Below are 18,059 nucleotides of genomic sequence, written 5' to 3'. Positions count from 1 at the left end.
GACTGATATAAAGTGGAGAGGGGTGGTGGAGAGCATAGACAGCAGAGAAATGGACCAGAGGGAATGAGTGGAGAAAAGGGTGAGAATAGAGGGAGACAGAAAGAGAAAGAGGGAGGTGGAATAGAAGCAGAAAATAAGTAAACAGTTATAGTAGAAAGAAAATGTGAGGATGATATGGAGGCAATCACTGATAGAGGGAAAGATGAACATAAGATACGGTAATGGAGGGACTAGGGAGAGAAGGGTAAGGCGAGAGAAGCCAGACAAACCCAGCATCTACACCATACAACCCAATTCTCATGAATCATGATCTCTGGTGATGCACACACATAGCCTAACAACACATAGCCTACCTGTAATTCCGCGATAAACCACTGGGTGGAGACATTTAACCATCTCATACCACATGCGCATGCCAAATAAGGAAATTACGTAGACCGCAAAGCATTTGGCAGTGTAGTGTCCAGGGATGCTTTCGGCAGGCAGAAAAAACACATTGACACTTGATTTGTGACATGATCGAGGGGTTTGGTGATTTACTACTGAGACGTACGTGTTAAGGTAAGTTGCCACATCCCAGTTTGTAAAAATTAGCTTTGATTTGGGTCAGATGTTGGCTGCATTCAACTTTACAACCTTGTCAACGACTGTCAGCTCACACCGATTCAACATGCTACTACCTACCGGTAGCTAGCTAAAGCTACTTAGCTAGCACGTGCTAGCTACTTTTCATCATTGATGGCTAAGTCAGTGGTTATCAGTCCTCGACAACTGTCTGCTTCCAAAAATAGATCGCAGTGGAGTAAAGTGCCTTGCTGTAATAACCACTTTACTTCTTAACCTCCAAGATAGCTAAACTAGAAGAAAACCATTGGCATTGCACTTCAACAAACAAGCTAGTTAGCAGCTAGCTACCAGCTAGCTTTATTGCTAGCTAACTTAGCTAGCTAACTAGTTAGTAAGTTTCTGGCTACCTGACCCTCTGATTTTTGTCCATGTTCATTGTCAACGTGCTTTACTAGTTTACTAGTTAGATTTGTTTTCAAACCAGTAAGTTTTCTTCTTCAATATTGGTGCATGTCACTAGTCGTGTCTGTCTTCTATATTTAGTTAAGGTTGGACTTGCTTGATCATAGACCCCGGCCTTATCTGTGGAGGTTCTCCCTCCCAGCTAGTTACACGACATGGCCAAAAGTATGTGGACACCCCTTCAAATTAGTGCATTCGGATATATCAGCCACACCTGTTACTGACAGTTGTATAAAATCGAGCAGACAGCCATGCAATCTACATAGACAAACATTTGCAGTAGAATGGCCTTACTGAAGCTCTCAGTGACTTTCAACATGGCACCGTCATACATTTTACATTTTAGTCATTTAGCAGATGCTCTTATCCAGAGCGACTTACAGTTAGTGAGTGCATACATTATAAAAAAAATTCATACTGGCCCCCCGTGGGAATCAAACCCACAACCAACTGAGCTACATCCCTGCCGGCCATTCCCTCCCCTCCCCTGGACGACGCTGGGCCAATTGTGCGCCGCCCCATGGGTCTCCCGGTCGCGGCCGGCTACGACAGAGCCTGTATTCGAACCAGGATCTCTAGTGGCACAGCTAGCACTGCGATGCAGTGCCTTAGACCACTGCACCACATAGGATGCCACCTTTCCAACAAGGAAGTTCGTCAAATTTCTGCCCTACTAGAGCTGCTCCGGTCAACTGTAAGTGCTGTTATTGTGAAGTGGAAACATCTAGGAGCAACAAATGCTCAGCCGCGAAGTGGTAGGCCACACAGAATGGGCCCGCTGCGTGCTGACCTCGGTTGCAACACTCACTACCGAGTTCCAAACTGCCTCTGGAAGCAACAAGAACTGTTCGTCAGGAGCGTCATGAAATGGGGTTTGGTGGCCGAGCAGCCTCACACAAGCCTAAGATCACCATGTGCAATGCCAAGCGTCGTCGGCTGGAGTGGCGTAAAGCTCGCTGCCATTGGACTCTGGAGCAGTGGAAACGCGTTCTCTGGAGTGATGAATCCCGCTTCACCATCTGGCAGTTCGACGGACGAATCTGGGTGCCAACTGTAAAGTTTGGTGGAGGAGGAATAATGGTCTGGGGCTATTTTTCATGGTTCGGGCTAGGCCCCTTAGTTTCAGTGAAGGGAAATCTTAACGCTACAGCATACAATGACATTGTAGACTATTCTGTGCTTCCAACTTTGTGGCAACAGTTTGGGAAAGGTTATTTCCTGTTTCAGCATGACAATGCCCCCGTGCACAAAGCGAGGTCCATACAGAAATGGTTTGTCGAGATTTGTGTGGAAGAACTTGACTGACCTGTACAGAACCCTGACCTCAACCCCATCAAACACCTTTGGGATGAATTGGAAAGCTGACTGCGGGTCTAATCGCCCAACATCAGTGCCCGACCTCACTAATGCTGTTGTGGCTGAATGGAAGCAATGTTCCAACATCTAGTGGAAAGCTTTCCCTGAAGAGTGGAGGCTGTTATAGCAGCAAAGGGGGACCAACTCCATATTAATGCCCATGATTTTGGAAAGAAATGTTCGACGAGCTTCTGGCCATGTAGTGTACTTGGTTAATTCACTGGCATGCCCCACATTGACCCTGGTCACAAGATGAGCGCTGACAGCTGAACTGGGGCCAAGTAGGGCCACATTTGGCTACAGAGTGTGTGTGTGCCTTCCTGTGTGTGCGCGCGCCTCTCTATGACAGGTGAGGATAAATGCAGAGCTCTCACGTCATCGCTAGGACTTGGGAGTAAGGTTAAACACGTCTCCTAGGGTTTCCCTGGGACACATGCTGGAAAGAAGTCGACAAGAAGTCAGCTAATCATACCATCATGAATAACATCAAGTCAACGTCTCGGAGAGGAGTGAAGAAGCCTAGCAGGCGATTCTTTGGCGGGAGGGGAGTAGGCAGTGCTTCAACCAACATAACACAAGGTGCAGGCCCTACTAAGGCAACACATCTGAGGGTCAGGTAGCCAGAAACGTACTAAGTTAGCTAGCAGTCAAGCTAGCTGTGGCATGTTCCCTGCATTGCTCGCAATAAGGATAAATAACTAAATAGCCTTATCGAAAGTCATGGGTCAGACCTACTAGTTGCTTTGTTATTCTTTCACTCTGTGTGACTTTAGCTTTAGTCATAATAATTGTTATAATTTAAGCAATAAGGCCTGAGTGGTTGTGGTATATGGCCAATGTACCACGTCTAAGGGTTGTTCTTGTGCCTGGATACAGCCCTTAGCCGTGATATATTGGCAATATACCACAAACACCCGAGGTGCCTTATTGCTATTACAAACTGCTTACCAGTGTAATTAGAGCAGTAAAAATACATGTTTTTTCATACCTGTGGTATACGGTCTGATATACCACGGCTTTCAGCCAATCAGCATTCAGGGCTTGAACCACCCAGTTTATAATGATGCATACGTGGGAAGTCCTACTTACCTCAGCCCTTTGGGTTCTTCAGACAGGATGGGTGACTTTGTGCAGAATGAGACAGTCTTCTACTCCAAGGCTGAAAACTACTGGAGAGAAGTGGCGCCCACCGTGGATGGCATGCTAGGAGGCTACGGCAAGATCTCCAACATTGACATTGACGGCTCTAAGAAGTTCCTGCAGAAATTCCTTGGCGTAAGAAACATTTTCCAAAGTTTTCTGTAGAAACACACTTAAAGCACGTTAGACTATTTATTTGCACGCATACTTTGTTTGCACACTTAGTGAAGCATAATGTTGTCGTTTTTTAAAATAGTTATGGGCTAAGTGTAGAGCATTGGGGGACCGACCCCCTGTGCAGTTATCTGTTAGACAAGTTACCTTGAAACTGATGCTTACATGTCAAGAAACTCTACCCACTCTAACCCCTCCCTCTTGGCACTAAAAGAAGGGCGAAGGGAAGACTGGTAATGGCTGCGCCCTGGACTGTGGTGCCGGAATAGGGCGCATCACCAAGCGACTGCTGCTGCCCCTCTTCAACACTGTGGACTTGGTGGACGTGACTCAGGAGTTCCTGGACCAGGCTAAGGTCTACCTGGGCGAGGAGAGCAAACGGGTGGAGAACTACTTCTGCCTCGGCCTGCAGGACTTCATCCCGCAGGACGGACGCTATGACGTCATCTGGATCCAGTGGGTCATTGGTGAGTCCTCTCAACTCACAATTCTAAAAAATGTCGGAGTTAACTGGCATACTGTCATTGACAGCTCTATGCCTAACTTGTGAGTGCTTAATCCTAGAGACTTAATTATTTTGATTAGCTTTGTAACAGTTTCTGTATTTATTTTACGCAGGCATGTTGCAATTCAGCTTTTAGCTGCAAATGTGTACAACATTATCCAATAAAACCAAACTGTTACAACATTATCCAATAAAACCAAACTGTTACAACATTATCCAATAAAACCAAACTGTTACAACATTATCCAATAAAACCAAACTGTTACAACATTATCCAATAAAACCAAACTGTTACAACATTATCCAATAAAACCAAACTGTTAAGCTATAGCTAGCCACCCTTCCTTCCCTCACCTCAGGCCACCTGACTGACGACCACCTGGTGGAGTTCCTGCGCCGTTGCCGTGGCGGCCTGCGCCCAGAGGGCCTGATTGTCATCAAGGACAACGTGGCCTACGAGGGCGTGATCCCCGACGACGTCGACAGCAGCGTGTGCCGGGAACTGGCTCTGGTGAAGAGCCTGGTGGCCCGGGCAGGCCTCACTATCGTCTGTGAAGAGCAACAGATGAACTTTCCTGACGAGATCTACCAGGTCCACCAGCTGGCCCTCAGATAGGGACAGGGGATGAAGACAGATGGGAGGTGGGAAAGGAGGGTGGGTGCCAATAACAAAACGATGCTCAAGCCACAGGACCTTCATGACTAGCCTACTGTCTAAGTCGGACAGTCCAGCTTAGTGGGTAGGCATGTTTGTCTAAGTATGTTTGTCTAATGGTGTATATATGACCTACTCTGTGTGAATACATCGGGTAGAGGTTTTATGAATCATCAGTATCATTTACTAAAGGATAATTGTGACAATTCTTAGGAAGTATGGATGGATTATATGGGGATGGATCATGTAAGTCTCAGAAATGCAAATGCCACGCTGAGTAAATTATTTTAGCTGTGATACTGTACAGCACCATTGCTTGTGGAGGACATGAGTTACAGCACTTGAATTCCTAAAGGTCAGGGATGAGCAATTCTGGTCAGGGTCATGTTCCGTAGGGCACACCGTTTTGCAATGGAAAACGTATTGGACAAGTTCAGGTACCTTATTGGACATGACCCAGGTTCTCCCTTTTGCCTGACGCATAATTCATTCTTGTCACTGAATGCTCAGAGTATCCGGTCACATCTGGTTTCCCAAGTCAAAATTAGATACTGATTTGAAAGACAGAGCAAAAATCAGGAACAGAGTTGCCCGTCCCTCCATATACCCGTTTTTAATGTAATTTATTCACAGTACCAAGAATACATGGATTGGGCTGTTTGTAAGCGCTCTGTCACATAGCCCTAACATATTGGTGAATACTGATGAAATGTAAGTACTGTATACATTTTCCATGGGCGTTTGAATGTCAAATGAAATATAACTTTTCAGGAAATCTCATTTTGTGGTTTTCTAGGTTACTGGTTGTGGGGGTGTGATGATTCTTTGGTCTAGTAGTTTCTACAACAACAAAGGTATAAGTGATGCGTTTGATACCTTTTTATTTACATCAAGGCATGCAATATATACATTGATCTCACCATTGTATCCCAATTGGTCCACTAAAGGGTCCCTATATTTGGGACAATTCAAAGGTTAGGACCTTAATTTGGTCTCAACCCAACCACTCAAAACTAATATTTTTTTACCAGCCACAATCTTACAGATAGTGTATACACTGCTACACATCATATTGTTCTTCATTAAGTGCATGGTACATTCTTTTCCCTTAGGGTTTGGCAGTCAAAGTAATGAATGTCAGACTTAAATGTTTCCAAAGTGCATTTGACTAACACTTTATGCAGTGCTGCTTGTAGTAGTACAGTATCTATTCATATTTTACACCTATTTTCTAAGCTGATACCAAAATATTGGTACAGAAGTGGTATGGTGTTGAGTTTGAATTCCTCTGCAGTCAATCCACTCATAAATAAGTCACCACTGATTGTCAAATGCAAGTACTTGGAGCAGCATGTCACACTGATAAAGCTTGCTGCGTTTGAATAGCACCACTCTGTAGCCATGTGATCAGGACCAGGTCTCGCTCTGGAATCGGCCTGCCCTCTCCATGGCGACCAGCATCTCGTCCGCCTCGGAAGAGGACACGCCCCCTTGGCTCTGAAAGCCCTCCTTCAGGGCGTCGCACACTGCCGTCGGCATCTGTTTGGCGTTACTGGATACGAATGACAGATATGCATCAGTAATGACCAATCTGGGGTTGTGCATTAGGGCACACCATGCGCATTTGTATTGGGAAGACATTCTGCTACCTATTTCATTCCGTTTTGTGTCTACTGAACACGACTAGGGTAAGATGCACGCACATTTACCAAACACCATTTTATCATTGCAGCACGTTAAAGTATACCCACCCTGCGATGTAAAAGTAGCCGTTCTTATTGGCGATCAGGTCCCATAGAAGCTTAGCTTGCTCCTGCACACGCTGTTGCACATAAATCTTGTCTTCCTGCAAACGCACACAAAAACATCCCCATCCATTAGAGTGAAGTGTGTGTGTGTGTGGATCCTTTTGGTCTACCTACCTGATCCCTTGAGAAAGCTGTGAAGAGTGTCAGCTGGCCTGCTTTCCCCATCTCCTCCCATTCGGAGCCGCAGTAGAAATCCTTCGACTGGGACCGGCAGCCAAAAAACAGCACATTGGCTGATATACAAGAGGAGAAACAGTATTTAATTTGCTAACCGGTATACAAACAGAAGGGAACAAGTATAGCAACAACTTACAAATGTCTATATGTGTTTGTTACTGAGTAGAACACAAATTGACAAACTCATACAGGAAACTATTGACGAGAGTGGGGAGAAAGCTATGACAAAGCCATCGATGACATGACACCATTCATTCCTATGTGAAGAGTCAACAGCATTTGAAGCCCAGGAAGTCGGTTTTTAGCTTGCTAAGACAGCTTCTCATGGAGACAACATGCGTAGTTTGAGCTACTCCAGGAAGTTACATTTTCCACATTTTGTTGTGTTACAGCTTCAATTTAAAATTGATGAAATGTTGATATTTTTTATCAGTCGTTTAAAGGCTGTGATAGGATAAAACTGAGGATGGATCAACAACATTGTAGTTACTCCCCAATACTAACCTAATTGACTGAGTGAAAAGAAAGAAGCCTGTACATAATACAAATATTCCAAAACATGCATCCTGTTTGCAACAAAGCACTAAAGTAATACTGCAAAAAAATTGGCAAAGCAATTCACTTTTTGTCCTAAATACAAAGTGTAATGTTTGGAGCAAATCCAATAGAACACATTACGGAATACCACTCTCCATATTTTCAAGCATAGTGGTGGCTGCATCATGTTACGGGTATGCTTGTAATCGTTAAGGACTGGGGAGTTTTTCAGGATAAAAAATTAACTGAATGGAGCTAAGCACAGGCAAAGTCCTAGATGAAAACCTGGTTCAGTCTGCTTTCCACCAGACACTGGGAGATTAATCCACATTTCAGCAGGACAATAACCTAAAACACAAGGGCAAATCTACACGAGTTGCTTACAAAGAAGACCGTGAATGTTACTGAGTAGCCGAGTTACAGTTTTGACTTATCTACTTGAAAATCTATGGCAAGACCTGAAAATGGTTGTCTAGCAATTATCAACAAGCAATTTGACAGAGCTTGAAGAAATGTGAAAAGAATAATGGGTAAATGTTGCACAATCCAGGTGTAGAAAGCTCTTAAGAGACTTACCCAGAAAGACTCACAGCTGTATTCGCTGCCAAAGGTGCTTCTACAAAGTATTGATTCTGGTGTGAATACTTATGTAAATGAGATATTTCAGTATTTCATTTAATACATTTGCAAAAATTCCCCCAAATATATTTTTACTTTGTCATTATGGGGTGTATTCTGTGTAGATGGGTGAGAAAAAAATATTTAATACATTTTGAATTCAGGCTATAACAACAAAATGTGGAATAGGTCAAGGGGTATGAATACTTTCTGAAGGCACTTTCAATTATCCTTAACTTCTGTGTGCGATTTTTAAATAAAATCGGTTGAAGGACATACATCTAGTGTATTATAAGTAATTATTGGTACCATCATTGTCTTCGAAACATTTATTGATCTATACAAAGATTGACCACGAATATTGCAATCTTTCCATTCACTATAATGGGGGGATCCTATAAATAATTGGTTCAGAATCGGGGCCATATTTCATTCAGTACATGTACAGTGTTGTGTTGGAGGAGTAGTGTTAATTTCATCAACAATAACGAAAAATATTCGCCAACCACCTATTTTTCCTGACGAAAACTAATGACCATAACGAGACTAGATGACCTGAAAATTAACGACAACCATTAAAAATGACCTTTTTAGTTGACGAAAATGTAACGAAATGAGAATTCCACATGAGACTAATGGACATTTAATTTGACATTAACCTTTTCATCCATGTTGTCCAATCATAAGCAAGCCTTTGCAGAATACCGGTATAATGCAATCCTCCCAGTAACCATGTTTCCATCCACAGTTTTTATGCGAGTAAAATCCTACCGTATAAAAAAAGTAAATCACGACAGCTGTGACGGAAACAGGACGTTTCGGTACAATTTTAGAAATGCAGACAGATAATTGGTTCGTTCGACATGGTGGGATTTTTTTTGTTGGTAAAATTAATTATGCGAGAAATGGCGGTGGAAACGCCTTTATGCGAAAATATTGATATAATAACCATCATATCGAAGTAAATTTGAAGTCACGTGATGATATGGTGTGTGGTCCTCACCTAGTCTGCTCGGTGATTCAATCCAGTTTCCATTCAGTTACTGGCCCAACGCTCTTAACCGCTAGGCTACCTGCTGCCCTACAGTGAGGGAAAAAAGTATTTGATCCCCTGCTGATTTTGTACGTTTGCCCACTGACAAAGATATGATCAGTCTATAATGTTAATGGTAGGTTTATTTGAACAGTGAGAGACAGAATAACAACAAAAAAATCCAGAAAAACGCATGTCAAAAATGTTATAAATTGATTTGCATTTTAATGAGGGAAATAAGTATTTGACCCCCTCTCAATCAGAAAGATTTCTGGCTCCCAGGTGTCTTTTATACAGGTAACGAGCTGAGATTAGGAGCACACTCTTAAAGGGAGTGCTCCTAATCTCAGCTTGTTACCTGTATAAAAGACACCTGTCCACAGAAGCAATCAATCAGATTCCAAACTCTCCACCATGGCCAAGACCAAAGAGCTCTCCAAGGATGTCAGGGACAAGATTGTAGACCTACACAAGGCTGGAATGGGCTACAAGACCATCGCCAAGCAGCTTGGTGAGAAGGTGACAATAGTTGTTGCGATTATTCGCAAATGGAAGAAACACAAAATAACTGCCAATCTCCCTCGGCCTGGGGCTCCATGCAAGATCTCGCCTCGTGGAGTTGCAATGATCATGAGAACGGTGAGGAATCAGCCCAAAACTACACGGGAGAACCTTGTCAATGATCTCAAGGCAGCTGGGACCATAGTCACCAAGAAAACAATTGGTAACGCACTACGCCGTGAAGGACTGAAATCCTGCAGCGCCCGCAAGGTCCCCCTGCTCAAGAAAGCACATATACAGGCCCGTCTGAAGTTTGTCAATGAACATCTGAATGATTCAGAGGAACTCAGTGAAAGTGTTGTGGATGAGACCAAAATGGAGCTCTTTGGCATCAACTCAACTCGCCGTGTTTGGAGGAGGAGGAATGCTGCCTATGACCCCAAGAACAAAATCCCCACCCTCAAACATGGAGGTGGAAACATTATGCTTTGGGGGTGTTTTTCTGCTAAGGGGACAGGACAACTTCACCGCATCAAAGGGACGATGGACGGGGCCATGTACCGTCAAATCTTGGGTGAGAACCTCCTTCCCTCAGCCAGGGCATTGAAATTGGGTCGTGGATGGGTATTCCAGCATGACAATGACCCAAAACACACGGCCAAGGCAACAAAGGAGTGGCTAAAGAAGAAGCACATTAAGGTCCTGGAGTGGCCTAGCCAGTCTCCAGACCTTAATCCCATAGAAAATCTGTGGAGGGAGATGAAGGTTCGAGTTGCCAAACGTCAGCCTCGAAACCTTAATGACTTGGAGAAGATCTGCAAAGAGGAGTGGGACAAAATCCCTCCTGAGATGTGTGCAAACCTGGTGGCCAACTACAAGAAACGTCTGACCTCTGTGATTGCCAACAACGGTTTTGCCACCAAGTACTAAGTAATGTTTTGCAGAGGGGTCAAATACTTATTTCCCTCATTAAAATGCAAATCAATTTATAAGATTTTTGACATGCGTTTTTCTGGATTTTTTTGTTGTTATTCTGTCTCTCACTGTTCAAATAAACCTACCATTAAAATTATAGACTGATCATTTCTTTGTCAGTGGGCAAACGTACAAAATCAGCAGGGGATCAAATACTTTCTTCCCTCACTGTATATATCGAGGGTCTTATTCTGGTGACGTGATGATCGATGCTTGACTGCCATTTGACAAAAACATATTCTCGCTCTTATCCATAATAATCTCCTCATGTAGACTAGCCTACCCGCACAGCTACCTGCACTGTATCTGCCAGCTGTTGGCTAGAGCGCACGTGCCAAGACCAGAGTAGGCACATTTGCTATTTAACGTACGTTTTTTTGTGTGACAAAACTATCAGTAGAGTTGAAAATGCGATGCAAACACATTGAACTTTAGATTTTTATTCGGTACATGAAAAAGTAAATTTTGTGTGCACTACGTCTGTTTGGTGGAAACACCACTGGTGGGAAAATGCGCATATTTTCTTTATGCAGATTTTAGAATATTCACATGAAAATATGTTGCCAATTGGATGGAAACCTAGCTATTGGCTGATTGCGCTGATCTGCCCGGCTCTCCCACACAGCTCCCAGGCGGTCACTTCAGTCACTCGTCTCTCTTTTGAACTGATGCGCAGGCAGCCAGGACACTTCACTGTAACTAACCTCAACTAGAAACAATAATCTTTAATCCTCTCTTACTTCCATGTAGGCTATTTTTGCTCTATTACCATGTGGACTGTTATTCATCAGTGTTGCCCTCCTCGCGGTCCGCTACTGCGAGTGCAGTTGCTTTTCTCCGATTGGAAATTCTCATGCTATTTGCTGAATATTTGGCATACAGTAATAATTGTGGCTTTGTTAGAAAGCTCATATTCTGCCCTTTTTAGTCACTGTTACCATCACAAGGTTATGATGGGGAGCAAATCAGAGCTGAAGGCCTAAATCGTTGAACCTTTATGGTAAATCATGGCTTGCATTAGTAACAATCTGCCACAATAGCAATGTGCCAGCTATTTGAGGGGATAGTAGGCCTAGTTGGACAAGGCGATCTTAATGTGCACATCATGGAAGTTAGCGCTAAATATTAATTATTTAATGGACGAAAAAAATTATATGCACAGAGTAAAAATGTGATTAAAATGACTGACTAAAACTAGACTAAAATTGTCCAGAGTTTTAGTCGACTGATAATAACTCAAAGTAAGGATGAAATGCCAAATGGCACTAAGACTAAAAGGTATTTTAGTCAAAAGACTAAAACGAAATCTAAAATAACACTTTAGAGGAGTGGTGAGGGGAGGGTAAAACCAATCCAAGGGTAACTCACCATTCTTGCCCTGGGCTATCCTTTCCTGCAGAGCAGACCTGAAAGGAGCCACTCCCGTCCCGGGCCCAACCATGATCACAGGGGAGTAGGGGTCCTTAGGGAACTTCATACTCCCTTTCTTTACCCACAAAGGCACATAGATGTCCCCTGCAAAGTGGAAGAGTCAACAAAATGACTATGACAGCTGATAGCTACAGTGTTAATACAATTTCTTCTAATCAAATTCGATATCAATTCAAATTCAATTTATAAGACTTTATTTACCCAAAATGTGCTTGGCAAAACACTGAACGTTCAGTAGCTACCTGCGTACTGCATTAGAGTGCCACTAATACTAAAACCATGTAGTAGACAGTGCTAACAGACCTTGTGTGGGGTCCAGTGAAGCTAGCCAGGATGAACACAGGCCCTTGCGTGGTAGGTGCATCTTGGTTTTGTAGCGCACCACAGCTAGCAGTATCTGGATCCTGTTGGGATGTGCCTGTGTGGAGAGAAAACAGGAAAAAAAGCAGGAGAAGATTTTGGTAAAGTCAAAGGGCCAGTGTGGGTGCAGGTTTTTGCTCCAACCAAACCAGTAACACAGTAAATTAAACTAACAAAGTCTTGATTGAAGACAATTAGTTGAATCAGGTGCATTACTGCTTTCGCTGGAGTAAAAGCCTGCACACACAGCAGCCCTTGGGGAACATCATTGCCCAACCCTGAAATGTGGCCTTTCAGTGCTGTAACCTCACCAGCAGGGAGGAGGCAATGGAGAAGGAGCGAGGCTGGATCTCAGGGAACAGGTCCAGTAGGTAGTCTACACTCAGCTCTGCTGTCGTGTGGGGGAAGTCGGTCAACACCTGAGGACCACACACACACAGGACCACACACACACACACACAGGACCGGGAGTGAGCAAAAGCACTTCAGTGAGAAGGGAGTGGGAATCTAGACCCAGCCCTGTCGTATTGACCTTTGACCTGGCTCACCAAATCTATCGAACATAATATTAATTATTGTTGTAAGAAGTCGGATCAACTGAACTTCCATCCTGTGCCCCCAGGTGGTAGCATAATCATATCATTACAGGTCCCTCTCACCTCCAAGGCGGTGCGTCGCGGCCTGTTGCAGTAGGCATGCAGCTCGTCCTGGCCCTGGGCAGAGCTAAACTCAGACAGCTTCTCCCGCTCCAGCTCATTGGTGGCGAACGTGGCGAGGAGCTCGAAGAAGGAGCGACGAGGCACGGCCGCTATGTCCAGGAAGCTCTCCACCAGACGCCGAACCGTGCAAGGCTGGGCCAGGCGGGCTGGGACGGAAACTGGGGAGAGGGTGAGGGGGGTAAAAGAGGGGCACGGGTTATGTGGTTTGTGTATGGTACATAGAAGTGGGCGCTTAGAAGGATGGATGTTATTGTAGCTCACGTATGCATGGACCCACCGATACAAGCAGTCAAATGTGACAAACACTAACCTGTATCGCTGTCTGTGGGACTGAGGGTGAACTGGCGATCAGGGTCCAGTCTCAGGAGCTGACAGAACTGCTCCACGTCCTCAGGGGTGTTACAAGGTCTCATCATCACCACGTCCCCAGCAGTGAATCTGCCAACGACACAAACACACACTATCATCTAAAGTCTAATCCTTTTTAAGCACAGTTTAACCTCAGAGCAAGATGGTTCACCATCACAAAGTACATTTTAGACAGTTACATTTCAAAAAAATCTGACAATAAACATGGCAGCAATTTGTTAAGGCACAGTACATTAGAGCACTCACTCAATATTTGAGCCTGTGACGTCAAACTCAATGTGTCGAACATCCTGAAAGTGGGAGGAGTGTGTCACCCTTTTATTGGATACCACCCTCCCTGGAAAGGGGTGTGTCTGAGAGGGCGAGATCGGTTGCTCTGGCACTCTTAGCCTATCCGCCCCATTCTCACTGACGTCATCCAGAAATTGGAAAACGTACCTCGGAGGGAGTCTGTAAAACGAACAACGGTAAGGGTACAGTTACAGCACAGTACATCATGGGAGTTATGCATATTCAGATATAATATTAGACATTAGACACATTGATTAGTCAACAGTCAAGTAAAGGAGGCTTACGGTTCATCCTCCCTGATAAGGCTCTGGCCTGCAGGTGTTGGATATAGAGCTTGCGCCCTCTCCCAGAATGACGTGAGCCAGGGGTCAATCACCCCATCTGCGCTGTTGAACACAAAGGTTGAATAGTCCAAACAGTCAACAAAAGTTAAGAGAATTAAGTAACATAATGTACTGACTTTACAGGTTACCATATTGAGCTAATCTGGCATTATGAAGATTACAGAGTGTATAAAACCAATAGAGGAAATACTTAACGGGCCAAAGACAGATCCCTGAGGAACCCCATGCAACAGTCTCTCACCCCAGGTCGTGCTGGTCGTCTGCCAGTCCCACAGGCAGCAGCACACTGGCCCCCAGCTGCATAAGGCGCTTGTGAAGCTTCTTCGCCACAAAGTTGAACCTACAAGTGAAAATGTAATTGTATTATTCACAACTAGGGTATGTTATGTTCCTGCTAGTAGACCATACAGGGAAGTTTCCATTTAAATTTAGTCAATGTGGGAAGTGACTTCACATAGAAGTCCACATGGAAAACAATGGGTAAGTTTTGATTCATTTATCAAATTTCACTTAATCTCTCTCCCCGTCATTGGCATGCGTGACATGTTGTGATCCATGTTTGGTTTGGTCACTCACTACCAACGTAAATGGATTTCAATGGTGTGCATGTATAGACGAAGGGATTTGTAATGATTTATGTGGTTGCGTTTTTGATGAAAGCCCTCACTTGGGATAGGAGGAATCACCCAAGCCCAGCACGGCACAGTCTAGGCGACACAGAGATCCAGCGGGCAGAGACTTCCTAAACACGAACCGCCAAAAATTCTGCAAAGGAAGTGGAAAAAATGTAATACGTTAAAGATGTATGCACGCATTACTAAAAAAATGTAATACGTTAAAGATGTATGCACGCATTACTAAAAAAATGTAATACGTTAAAGATGTATGCACGCATTACTAAAAAAATGTAATACGTTAAAGATGTATGCACGCATTACTAAAAAAATGTAATACGTTAAAGATGTATGCACGCATTACTACAAAAATTTAATACGTTAAAGATGTATGCACGAATTACTAAAAAAATGTAATACGTTAAAGATGTATGCACGCATTACTACAAAAATGTAATACGTTAAAGATGTATGCACGCATTACAAAAAAAATGTAATACGTTAAAGATGTATGCACGCATTACTAAAAAAATGTAATACGTTAAAGATGTATGCACGCATTACTAAAAAAATTTAATACGTTAAAGATGTATGCACGCATTACTAAAAAAATGTAATACGTTAAAGATGTATGCACGCATTACTAAAAAAAAGTAATACGTTAAAGATGTATGCACGCATTACTAAAAAAATTTAATACGTTAAAGATGTATGCACGCATTACTAAGTCCAAGTCACTTTGGATAAAAGTGTCTGCTAAATGCCATATATTATATTATTAAGTGCAAATTGGGAGAGACGCATAGAGAAACAAAAGTAGCTTTTACCACAGACAGACACACAGTTTGGGCACTATTATCTGATACCTTCATGTTGTCTGGTGGATCTCCTTGGCCAGTGGTGGAACACACAAATACAACCAGGGACTCAGAGATGAGGTTAGCCTGTTGAAGAAACACAACCAGGGACTCAGAGATGAGGTTAGCCTGTTGAAGAAACACAACCAGGGACTCAGAGATGAGGTTAGCCTGTTGAAGAAACACAACCAGGGACTCAGAGATGAGGTTAGCCTGTTGAAGAAACACAACCAGGGACTCAGAGATGAGGTTAGCCTGTTGAAGAAACACAACCAGGGACTCAGAGATGAGGTTAGCCTGTTGAAGAAACACAACCAGGGACTCAGAGAGGAGGTTAGCCTGTTGAAGAAACACATCCAGGGACTCAGAGATGAGGTTAGCCTGTTGAAGAAATACAACCCTCAGATGCATGCCAAATGCAACACCCTCTTTAATTGAGCTGAGATCTAACCTTGTCAACTTAACAAATCCTATTTCAAGCACATAGCTCAGCCTCAGAAACACCATAGCTATACACTGAGAATACCAAACATTAGGAACACCTTCCTAATATTGAGTTTAACAGGGATCCTGGCCCATGTTGACTCCAATGCTTCCCACTGTTGTGTCAAGTTGGCTGGATGTTCTTTGGGTGGTGGACCATTCTTGATACACGGGAAACCGTTGAGTGTGAAAAACCCAGCAGAGTTGCAGTTCTTCACACAAACCGGTGTGCCTGGCACCTACTACCATACCCCATTCAAAGGCACTTAAATCTTGTGTCTTGCCCATTCACCCTCTGAATGGCACACATACACAATCCATGTCTCAAGGCTTAAAAATCCTTCTTTAAACCGTCTCCTCCCCTTCATCTACACTGATTGAAGTGGATTTAACAAGTGACATCAATAAGGGATCATAGCTTTCACCTGGTCAGTCTGTCAACGAAAGAGCTTAATGTTTTGTATACTCACTGTATTCAGCTTTGACAAGGCAAGGGGATTCAATGGAGAATACTTATTTTTCATAATAGTAGTGCTGTATGTTTGATTCAGTTATTTAGGCACTGTGTGTGACTATCTGTTATCGCGCTTGTCAACTGACCACATTGTAACTGTCAAGAGCCTCCGCTTTGACTTGCATTCGCCTCCTTTGCGCCTGGCGTCCAATCCGCTCAGCCGTGTCCTGGGCAGTGCCCGTCTGGCTCCCATATAGAATCAACAGCTTTGGGGCTGACATTCTCACTGTGGATGAAGATGGGCAGTTAAATTATGATTCTTACAATATATCAGGCTGTACACACTTATCAGACATGTTGGACATACTGTAACAGCAGCCCAATGAACTGCTGATTTTCCTAGATGTCAAGACACACAGAATAGCTAACTTAAAGAAGCATGTATTTTTGTTTGTGATGTCCTGGTCATCCCATTGATGGCCTACACAATGGACACTTGATATGATATTGACATCCTTGCAAGTTAGCAAGCTGTCTTTAGTCTGTCTGGACTCTATTGGCAATTTACTTAGCTATTGACAAATGCATGACAGTTGCACCCACTGTTATCTGTCTGTAGCTCCGAATATAACTAGGAATCTGTTTACACAGCCTTAGTTACATTCAGACTCGGAGCATGGTTATCTGCAGAGTTAGTTACTGTTACAAAACTCAGCTGGTGTTTATCAGGACCACCATGTGATTACAGGTGAAGTACACAACACTACCTCCAGTGCCATAAAGGTCCAGACCTCTTGGCCGAGACTGAGATACTGTAAAGCAGTTTGACGTTTATTGTCATGAATCTTGCCCTGGAGGCAGAACTGGGCGATTTCGGCTAGATTGGCCAGCTGCAAAGTCCAAAAATGGTTATATCATAAGAATTCATGGAAACAAAAATGAGCTTTTTGTGCTTAATTTAAAGGTTAGGGTTAGCAGTGTGGTTAAGGTTATGTTTAAAATCAGATTTTATGACTAGCTAGTGACCACTCTGCAGAGCTGCCTCCAGGTCAAGATTCATGACAATAAATGCCAACCTGCTACTGTAAACCCAACGCGAACAGGGGCGTAGGTCTGACAAAGGGCTGAAAGAGATAGCAGAATTATCCCACATCTGACACCAATTTCACTTGACTGTTAGTTTCATTTAGTTAGCTAACCTCTAGCACTCGAGAACCCAATCGGGCCCAAGGTGGCTTACAGTCTATTTGAATGGGCTAGGTAGCCTCTCGAGCAGTACCAGTGGCTAGTTAGCTAACTAACGTTAGTGGCTACGTGACAGATCCCTCGTTCACGAAATACTTCCATAACATCCATAAAAGCCGGATAACAGCCCTGCTCAGTTCAAGATGCTCACCTACGGTAGCTATAACAGATTATCCTAGTGGTCTTTGGCAATCTTGAGAGTGAATCTAATAATACTGAAAAACTCCTTTCTTCGACTAGGACTACATATCCTCCAGCGTGTTGTTGTGTTGCGCTTTACGACTGCAGAGCGTGAGTTCGGATTGGTTACTGGGCCGTTTTACGACAGTAATTTGACTGGTCAGCTGACGCCATTCTACAAGAGAGGAAGGATGGAGGTGTGTT

General features: G+C 43.6%; 2 protein-coding genes across 3 annotated transcripts; one reads left to right on the top strand and one right to left on the bottom strand.

Annotated features, from left to right (window-relative positions):
• Positions 1-417: 417 nt before the first annotated feature.
• Positions 418-5,639, top strand: ntmt1 (N-terminal Xaa-Pro-Lys N-methyltransferase 1). The gene is made up of 4 exons (XM_084160504.1): positions 418-561; positions 3,497-3,660; positions 3,914-4,166; positions 4,564-5,639. The coding sequence occupies exons 2-4, from the start codon at positions 3,502-3,504 to the stop codon at positions 4,818-4,820; spliced, it is 669 nt and encodes a 222-aa protein (XP_084016630.1). The 5' UTR covers positions 418-561; positions 3,497-3,501; the 3' UTR covers positions 4,821-5,639.
• An 84-nt stretch (positions 5,640-5,723) lies between these two features.
• On the bottom strand, positions 5,724-17,966 carry ndor1 (NADPH dependent diflavin oxidoreductase 1). 2 transcript variants are annotated; one of them, XM_084160502.1, is made up of 15 exons: positions 17,827-17,966; positions 16,577-16,716; positions 15,503-15,580; positions 14,690-14,787; positions 14,264-14,362; positions 13,963-14,064; positions 13,634-13,837; positions 13,329-13,456; positions 12,959-13,176; positions 12,611-12,718; positions 12,243-12,357; positions 11,877-12,023; positions 6,782-6,900; positions 6,611-6,705; positions 5,724-6,411 (listed from the first exon to the last, which is right to left on the bottom strand). In XM_084160502.1, the coding sequence occupies exons 2-15, from the start codon at positions 16,709-16,711 to the stop codon at positions 6,267-6,269; spliced, it is 1,791 nt and encodes a 596-aa protein (XP_084016628.1). In that variant the 5' UTR covers positions 16,712-16,716; positions 17,827-17,966; the 3' UTR covers positions 5,724-6,266. The 2 variants fall into 2 exon arrangements, with proteins under 2 accessions (XP_084016628.1, XP_084016629.1); XM_084160503.1 differs by having other exon boundaries at positions 16,447-16,716; positions 17,827-17,959.
• Between the last annotated feature and the right edge of the window lie 93 nt (positions 17,967-18,059).

The sequence above is a fragment of the Coregonus lavaretus genome (genome assembly GCF_964263955.1).
Source record: "Coregonus lavaretus genome assembly, chromosome: 4".
Classification (NCBI taxonomy): Eukaryota; Metazoa; Chordata; class Actinopteri; order Salmoniformes; family Salmonidae; genus Coregonus; species Coregonus lavaretus.
This window is presented reverse-complemented; position numbering and strand designations above follow the sequence as displayed.